At 52.6% G+C, this 9,528-nt stretch overlaps 1 protein-coding gene across 1 annotated transcript; it reads right to left on the bottom strand.

The window, feature by feature from the left end:
- Positions 1-515: 515 nt before the first annotated feature.
- LOC101522554 (apoptosis-associated speck-like protein containing a CARD) lies at positions 516-1,810 on the bottom strand. The gene is made up of 3 exons (XM_058680738.1): positions 1,433-1,810; positions 1,122-1,166; positions 516-829 (listed from the first exon to the last, which is right to left on the bottom strand). Exons 1-3 carry the CDS (start codon positions 1,731-1,733, stop codon positions 573-575), a joined length of 603 nt encoding a protein of 200 aa, XP_058536721.1. The 5' UTR covers positions 1,734-1,810; the 3' UTR covers positions 516-572.
- Between the last annotated feature and the right edge of the window lie 7,718 nt (positions 1,811-9,528).

Genomic DNA, 9,528 nt, shown 5'->3' with positions numbered 1-9,528 from the left:
AAAAATAAAAAAATATATAATTTGGGGCCAGTGTTGTAGCAAGTTAAGCCTGTGCCTGGGATATTAGCATCCTGTATGGGTGCAGGGTTACAAGCTGGCTGCTGTACTTCAGATTCAGCTCTGCCTGGGAAGGTCGCCCAAGCGCCTGGGCGCCGTGTGCATGTGGGATCTCTGGAAGAAGCTCTGAACTCCTGGTTTGGGCCTGGCCATTGTGACCATTTGGTGAGTGTACCAGCAGGTGAAAGATCTTTCTCCCCTTTGTGAGAAAGCAGGAGTCTGCCCCTCTCCCTCCCGAGCCCAGCTTCAGGCTCCCTGTACCTGTCTCTTAGCCACAGGATTTGTCACGTATAATGTCCTCCAGTGCTTCATGCAATCACCAAATGGGGAGCCAGGAAGTGTTGGGGAACTTGGTGCTCGGGGACAGCGAAGCGGCTTTGGGAATGTGGCCTAGCTCCACATACGTGCTTTCCTGTGCGAGCTGGGAGTAGGAAACACACACAGGCACAAATTGGTTTCTCATATATTGTGTAGAAAAAAGCCAGACTGCAGCGGGCATGGGGTGAGTGTGGGTCTCAGCTGCGCTGCAGGTCATCCACCAGGTAGGGCTGTTTTTCCCGCAGGGCCTGCAGGAGCAGTTCCTTGCAGTTGGCGTCCCAGGCTGGAGCAAAGCTGAAGAGCTTCCTCATCTTGTTTGGGTTGGTGGTCTCAGCCCGCACCGCCTGATACTGCTCCTCGGTCAGGACACTCCCGTACAGCTCATCCAGCACCCCGTCGACGTGGGTGACTCTCGCAATGAGGGCTGCTCGGTGCTGGTCCACAAAGTGCAGTGCTAGGGGGTGGGCAAGAAGACCAGGTGAGCCATTGCCCTGCCAGCGGGGGTGGGCGGGTGGCCATCCCTGTGACCCCCCAGCTCTCGCTGAAGTCCCTCTGAACGGGACCCAGCATGACTCACCAGTGAGGTGAGCCAGGCTCCCAACCCAGAAAAGGGTGTGGATGAAGGTGGGTGGACGGCCTTGGCCCTGCCCTGCACTGGATGGGACTGCAGCCTGCCTAGGGAAGGGAAGGGGTGGGGCAGGGCTGCAGAGGGGCCCAGATAGGAGGGCTGGGCGTGGAGGCCTCACCTGGCTTGGCTGCCTGCTTGGTTCTGGAGGGTGCAGCTGCAGAGCCTGTAAGGAGATGTCACGTGATCACCCCTCCCAGCCCACCGAATCTCCAACCGTGGGGTTACAGGTACCCTTGGTCCGAATACCAAGTTCAGGACCAAGGGCAGGAAGTTCCCTCCCGGCAGAGGAACTATTTTTGAAGAGGAGGAACAGAAAGCAGAAAAGCCTGTGGGGTAACAGATCAGGTTCAGCCGCGGCTGGTAGGGGGGTGGGAGGTAGGGAGTGGGGCGGGTGTTGGAGGCAAGACACTGGGGCCCCGGGGCGCTCACCCTTCTGCATGCACTTCTGCATGCGCTCCTGCAGCCGCTGGGCTGTCTCCTGCAAGCCCATGTCCCGCAGCACCGTCGCAGTGAGTTCGGCGCCGTACTCCTCCAGGTAGAAGCTGACCAGCTTGTCGGCGAGGTCCAACGGGTCCATGCAGCCCTTCTCTTGAGCCCGCAGCCGCCCTCCGGGGATGCGCCCGTAACCTTCACGCAGCGGCACCGACAGCAGCTTGAGCTTGAACTTTCTGAAATCTTCCTCGGTCAGGTCCTCCAGTGCCTCCAGGATGGCGTCGCGCCCGCTCCCCATGGCCGAGGGGTCCCCAGTCGCCGTCTCTCACTGGGGCTGAAGTCTATTCTGGGGCGGGACGGGGACTCCCCCTACCCTACTCCACCAGATTCTCCGCCCCAGCCTGGTTCCTGGAGCCGAGGCCTCCTCTTCCCCTTTGGTCTCCGCCCACTGGGACTTGGGGAGGGACCTGCGCGCTCCAGTTGGTCTTGGAGGGGTCCCTGCGGGCACTGGGCACTGGCCAAATCAAGAACCTGTGCCTAGTTCCTTGGCGTGACACGCTTGAAACCTAGTTTTCCTGAATCTGGGCACCCTTCACAAAGGTTATAAAATCTTACCCTAAAGGTGAAGTTCCCAAATGCCACATACTGGGAGTAAGGAGACACCCAACAGGCTGGGGCTAGCGGCGTGCTTGGCTTCTCCGTCTGTTTCATCATCTGTGAAATGGGCTCACACGACATGCCGTTGGGGCCCTTGCTGTATCATCTGGCACTTGCTTGCAGTTCCCATAGCAGCCGTAACCAGCTCCCCTCCTTGGCTTACGCCACGCTTCCCTGCCAGTCGGCAGATGACGCTCAGTCAGGTCACGATTCTGTCCTTGGCAGGCGGGACAGCACTGGCCATGTAGCGGTGGCTCAGTGCATATTTCTACGATGAGTCATGAGTGAGTGGGTCAGGGCACAGCTCAAGAGAAGGTGTCTGTAGTAGGTAGGTGTGCCTTGTGTGCAAAATGCTGCTGAGAGATGCAGGTTCTGGGAACAGGAAGCCCATGAGCTTGAAGCCACATGGTCCTCACTTCGACTCCTGGCTTCAGCTGCTTTCTGGGCGAGTATCTAGGTTCATATCCAGTGCTGCCACAGCAGGGCTTGGCAGGTGTACAGACCTGGCTGCTGTAAACCTCTGGACTCACAGAAATCTGCTCTTCTCATGCTTGGTAGAGTTTAGAAGCTTTGTGATTCCCGGCTCAGTGCCTGGGCAGAGAAGGGCTCCCCTGGCCTCGTGGCCTCCGGCTGGGTCTCTTGTTTGAATGGAATGACCTTTGCTTTCAGTAAAACCCCTGTGATGCATTTCAGCTGAATCTTTGGGGTGACAAGAAAGTGTACCTGTGTGTGACTCCCTGGCTCAGTGTAGTGACGGGGGTGAATGGCTGGGGCATGGCAGGGTGGTGCTGCACCCCCACCTTGTCTCTGCAGTGAGTCGCCACCAAGGGTCTTGTGGGCCCGGCTTTCCTCTGGCCTCCAATCTTGGTATACTCTGAGACCGAAGCATGGAAGCTCTGGTTGAGAGGGTCACTTCAGTGAGATGTCACAAGAAGGCAAGCCTGACAGGTGCCGAGGAGAGTCAGGCTCCTGCCACCCAGGAGACACGTGGGAGACCCAGATGGAGTTCCTGGCTCTTAGCCTCAGCCTGGTTAACCCAAACTGTTGTGGTATTTGGAGGACTAGATGGACAGAAGATCTTTCTACCCTCATTCTTTCTTCTCTCTAGTGAGTTGTAGAGCAGTGGGTTAAGCTGCCACTTGCAATGCTGGCTTCCCATCTTGGAATGCTGGTTCACATCTCTGCTGCTGTGTTTCCAGCTCAGCTCCTGCGAGTGCACCTGAGAAAGTAGCAGAGGATGGCCCAAGGCTTTCCCTGCTGCTCACACGGGATGAAGTTCCTAGCTTGGACCCTGGTTGTTGTGGCCATTTGGGGTAAAAATCAGAGGATGGAAAAAACAACTGTTGCTGGGGGTCAGCCTCGCACAGACTTGTCCCCGGTCCCCCGCCTCCCAGCTGTGTGTGACTTGGTCTGGATCCTGCAGCCAGGACATCCCAAGGGAAGCCGTGTGCTAAGAAGCCTGCTGCTTCCTGCAGATGGCCAGGTTGAATTCTGTTGAGGAGAGTGACTCCCCTCCTTAACCCTGTTCTGGATGAGGTGCTTGGGGCCCTGAGCTTTGACCCCTGACATGAGGGAGCCTCCAGGCTTTGGCTCTGGCTTACCCTAGTCCCCTGGACAAGAGCCAGAGGGGTTGGGAGGGATGATGCCACCTGGGTGTGTCTCCTGGCTTCCATGCAACAAGGGGGGGGGCATTGAACCTCTTCACCGTGTGCCTGGGAGGTGGCAACAGGGACAGTGTTGCCATGGACCTAAATGAGTTGAGAATTGTGAAGTGTTTAAAGTTGATCTGGCACATGCTAAGTGCTTGGTCACTGGTAGGTCTCTGGGCCTCGGGCAGGTGTTATAACACAGTGGATTAAGTTACAGCCTGAAGTGCTGGCATTCCATCTATATAGGTGCTGGTTCGAGTCCTGGCTGCCCCACTTCTAATCCAGTTCCCTGCTTATGGTCTGGGAAAGCAGTGAAAGATATACATTTTGGAAAGGCAGAGTTATAGGTAGTGATGGGGAGAGAGAGAGAGAAAGCACCCAAATGGCCACAATGGCTAGAGCAGGGCCAGGATAGAGCCAGGAGCTTCTTCCAAGTCTCCCATATGTGTGCAGGAGCCCAAGGCCTTGTGCCATCCTCTGCTGCTTTCCCAGCTTATTAGCAGGGAAGTGGAGCAGTCAGGACCTGAATCAGCACCCAGAGGCAGCTGTATCTTGTTATGCCCAGCATCGGTCCTTCTATATATCTTTTAAAAGTCTCTGAAGGGGGCCTGGCACAGTAGCCTAATGGCTAGTCTTCATCTTGCACACCTGGGATCCCATGTGGGTGCTGGTTCATATCCCGGTGTCCTGCTTCCCAACCAGCTCCCTGCTTGTGGCCTGGGAAAGCAGTCAAGGCTGGCCCAAAGCCTTGGGACCCTGCACCAGTGTGGGAGACCTGTAAAAAGCTCCTGACTTCTGGCTTCAGACTGGCTCAGCATTGGCTGTAGCTGCCACTTGGGGAGTGAATCAGCGGACAGAAGATCTTCCTTTCTGTCTCCCCTCCTCTCTATATATTTGCCTTTCCAATAAAAATAAAAATCTTTTAAAAAAGTCTCTGATGGGTTGGCATGATGGCACAATGGCTAAATCTCACTTTGCAAGTGCCAGGGTCCTGTATGGGCATTGGTTCATGTTCTAACTGCTCCATTTCCCATCCAGCTTGTGGCCTGGAGAGCAGTGGAGGACGGCCCAAAGCCTTGGGAACCTGCACCCATGTGGGGTAGCAGGAAGAAACTCCTGGCTCCCAGGTTCAGACAGGTCTACCTTTGACCATTGCATCAATTGAAAAGTGAACAAGCAGAGAGAATATCTACCACACCCTTTCTTTATCTCTGTCAAATAAAATAAACCTTTTTAAAAAGCAAAGTTCACACAAAAATGGGCTGAAGAAATAAATATATATTTTTTGGAAGCAATTTGGAATCCATGGGCCTGGAGAGATGACATAGTGGCTAAATCCTTGCTTTGCATATGCCGGGATCCCATGTGGGCACTGACCGGTTCGTGTCCTGGCTGCCCCTCTTCCCATCCAGCTCCCTGCTTGTGGCCTGGGAAAGCAGTTGAGGATGGCCCAAAGCCTTGGGACCCTGCACCTGTGTGGGGGACCTAGAGGAAGCTCCTGGTTTTGGATTGGCTCAGCTCTGGTCTGTGATGGCTATTTGAGGAGTTAACCAGTGGATGGAAGATCTTTCTGTATCTCCTTGTCTCTATAACTCTCCGATAAAAACAATCAAAACGAATTCTAAAAAAGAAAGCTTCTGAGTTTCAGTTTCTCTCCCTGTGACACGGGTGATGTTAGTTACCTTATAGGGCTAGAGGCAGGGTTTATTTGGGATAATGACTGATAACATTACAGTAATTTCAAGAGCCAATGTTACCGGAATATTTTCTTTGGGCTCTCACCATTCTGAAAGCTCTCCTAGAACTGTCGAATCCTCAAGATAAGCTGGTCGTCTTGATAGCAATCTTCATGTGACTTCCATTTTGTGTATGAGAAAAACAGGTTAAGTGACTTGGGTGTGGTTCCCCGACTAGGAGCAGCAGAGGCAGGCTCTGAACCCCACAGTGGCTGTTGTGGCCTCGCAAGCCCCCGGGTGTTCTGTTTACTGAGTCTATTACCTGGCCTAATGTCCAGGACTGCTCTGCAGACCTGGTGCTGTGGTCCTCCTCCCTCCTCCTTGTGTTGTAGCTGCCAGTTAGGAGCCCAGAAAGGTACACTCCCCAGCAGGAATGCATGATGGCAGCACTTGGCGCCGTGCCCTTGGCAGCCCTGACTGGGTGATGTCTGCCTTCTCCCACCCCGTGGCCAACACGGGCTGTTCCCGCACTAGGACTTACTTTCCCAGCTTCTCAGAAGCTCCTTGCTCAGGACCAGTGAGTGTCTGAGCCTTCTTCACCTCCGTGGGCCCCAGGGACCTTGAGAAAGTAGAGCTGGGCTCAGTAACCCTAGTGTCTCCCCCTGTCTTCCAGTTCTTTCTTGTCTTGTCCTGAAATCAGCAGTGTTTGCAAGGGGCCAGGCCAGACCTGGCCTACCTGCAGTGGATCCCTCTCCTGAACGCTTGACTCTTTTGGATGAATCTTCAGCCCCAACTTGGCATCCAATGAATGAAACCCCATAGAAAGTATCAACTCAGCTTTTGAGGCTGGCACTGGGTATAGTGAGTAAGGTTACTCCCTCTAATGCTAGAATCCCATGTGTGTACCTGTTCGAGCCCAGCTGTTGCACTTCCGATCCAGCTCCCCATTGATGGCCCAGGAAAGCAGGGCCTGAGCTGCTGTACCCTTGTGGGAGCCTTGGAAGAAGTCCTGGCTTCGGCATGGCCAGTCCGGATTGTTGTGGCCATTTGAGGAGTGAACCAGCAAATGGAAGATATCTCTGTCTCTCTGCAACTCTGCCTTTCAAATATAAAATAAATCTTAAAAAACCCTGAAATTTTGAGTATAAATGAAGTGACTGTGGTTTCAGAGGATAACTCCAAATCTACTCTGGTCTCTACCACCTTCCTTCTGCTAATCCGCGAGGCCAAGAGTGAGCCATCAAAATGCCAGGAAAGGGGCCAGCATTGTGGCATAGCAGGTGCAGACACCCACTGCAACCCTGGTATCCTGAATGAGTGCTGGTTGGAGACCTGCTTGTTCCACTTTTTTTTTTTACATTTTATTATTATTATTATATGATACAGTTCCATAGGCTCCTGGTATTTCCCTTATCTCAGCCCCAATTTCCGTGCCCCGCCCAACCTAGTTCCTCTATATTATTACTAAAGTATAATTCTTTATACACAGTCATATGTCCGTCATTGCAGGCATGGACAATGGCAGAAAGTCCTGCATCCTATTGTTAAGATATAGTAAACAGTTTCATTGTAAGTCCATCTTTGTCTGGAAGCAGAAATGCATACCACATTGCATCCTCACATCTGGATGTTAGTCTCCATTTCACAGCTACTGTACATCCCCTCAAATGAAAAGTCACAATACAAAATCAACAATTGAAAGAAAAATGGAAATTTACAATGCCATGAAGTTAAATGACCATGTTACTAGATATGACAGTCTCCACTACACAGCTACATACATCCCCTTAAATGAAGAGCCACAAAACAAAATCAACATCAGGAAGAAAAAACAAATTAACAACACCAAGAAATTAAATAACATTGTCTCTTCTTTTGCTCTTGGTCATTGTACTTCTGCTTAGCAGAGTCTTCCTGGGGCAGGTTTCTAAGCTGTGTCACCCACAGGTCTACAGTTTGATTTTGCTTATTGCAGTTGGTACACAACTCTTTGCTTGCAGCCACTTGTGCCACTCCCTCCAGCGAGTTCCAGGTCTGGGTTCTTATGTTAGATTTCCACCGTGGTCTCCACAGCCCCAGATCCTGGCTCACCATTCTGCACCTCCTGTGATACTGTATTAAGGCTGCATCATTGTCTCTGCAACCTTTCTCCCACTTCCGGTTGGAGCAGGTCCCAGGATTAGGAAGACACCAGGTATCCTATACAACCAAGTTGTAGGTGGCGCTGATCTTGCCGGAACCTGTTGGATGTTAGGTCTGGGTGTCATACCAACCTGTTTTGATCGGTACGATGCCACAGTCGGTATTATTTTCCTATGGGACCAGTGCAATCCACTGAGCTCAGTGAGTTCTTGCAAGCTCAGCACATGTGCAGTTCACTGTTGTCCCCTGCAGTCCTAAAGCTTTTGCCACAGTGTACAAAATGGCGCCTGACGTACCACTACTACAGTTCTTGATCTGCTGGCCGTCAGATCTGATGGCTACCCAGACCTGCCTTGGGTGGAACCTGTAGAATGCCACATTGATGCAGTTCACTGAGTCAGAAATGAGTTCACTCCCAGCTCAGTGTATGCTCAGTCCTTTCCCTTGCCTTTGCCTCCTTATGCAAAATGGCGCCCAATTCAGCTCTAGTGGGCTGACTGGGCTATGAAATCCACCCTGTTCTCGCACTGTCCATCTGTGACCTGTTGTTCTGTCTCTGTTCCTGGTCAAATCAAATGGACCAGCAGGATGGACGGTTCTTAGTCTGGGTTCACATCCCAAGCTCCCAGTGAAAGTCCCTTCCCACCTGGTTGCTGGTGGAGTTCCAGCTGCTGGTGGAGTTTAGATTACCATTACTGAATGCCGCTGGAGTACCAGTCATCGCAACACCACACAGTTGTGTCCACTGCTTTCCTGTGTCTGTCAGTCTCCAGGTACCCCTCTACTGTTGTTCTGTCCTCTCCCATTTCCTGGAATGTGTCCTCTCTGCTTCATCCTGATTAAATGTTTTTCCATCCATTTAAATGTGTCCTTACCCTATTCCTCCATCTTGATTCTCCAATTGCTCCACTGCTGATTCAGGCCCCTGTTCATGCAGCTGAGGAAGCAGAGGAAGGCGGCTTGGAGGCCTTGTGGGACCTGGGTGGAGTTGTAGGCTCCCTGGCCCAGTCCCAGCTATTGTGTCCATTTAGGGAGTGAACCGATGAATGTCAGATCTGTCTCTAACTGTGCCTTTCAAATAAGCTCTTTAAAAGTGGCAGCAAAGAAACCAGAAACTTAGAGACAATGAGAAGCAGAGACTACGACTTGCCTGGATCGCTGTGTGCCCCAGTAGAGAGCACTGGCTGGCTGTGATGAATGCTGGATCCGTCAAATTTGTATAGGTGATTAGTCCAGTCCACAAGATCTCACCTGGAGTGGTGTCTCCTGGAACCTTCCAGAAGGCACAGTGAGCCCTGGAACTTGGGGATAAGATTTGTCCTAAAAGCTGTGAGGAGCTGGGCCCGGCGCAGTAGCCTACTGGCTAAAGTCCTTGCCTTGAACAAGCTGGGATCCCATACGGTGCCGGTTTTAATCCCGGCTGCTCCACTTCCCATCCAGCTCCCTGCTTGTGGCCTGGGAGAGCAGTCTAGGATGGTCCAAAGCTTTGGGACCCTGCACCGGCGTGGGAGACCCAGAAGAGGCTTTTGGCTCCTGGCTTTGGCTCAACTCAGCTCCAGCCATTGTGGTCACTTGGGGAGCGAATCAGAGGATGGAAGATCTTCCTCTCTGTTTCTCCTCCTCTCTGTGTATCTGACTTTGCAATAAAAATAAATAAATCTTTAAAAAGAAATAGCTGTGAGGAGTTGTCTGGCTCCTGGGCAATTTTTTGACCTCCTATGGTGGTAGAGTGGCAGACAGATCCATTCTTTCCTGTGGTTCTCCCAGGGGCCATGTGGGGTTCACAAAGGACAGCTGCCCTGGCTCTCAGCCTTGGGCCCATGACTGCCTGTGATTCGTCCCCCCAGAGCCTGCCCCAGGGCTGAGGATGGGGTGCAGTCCTGCTCTGCTGTGGGTGGGGACATTCCTGTCCCCATGATGTGCCATCAGTTTGGAAGGTGCGTGGGTGACAAGCTGGGGAGGGAGGAAG

This window comes from Ochotona princeps, chromosome 24 (genome assembly GCF_030435755.1).
Source record: "Ochotona princeps isolate mOchPri1 chromosome 24, mOchPri1.hap1, whole genome shotgun sequence".
Taxonomy (NCBI): Eukaryota; Metazoa; Chordata; class Mammalia; order Lagomorpha; family Ochotonidae; genus Ochotona; species Ochotona princeps.
Note: the sequence above shows the minus strand (reverse complement) of the source record. Positions and strands in the feature narration are given on the sequence as shown.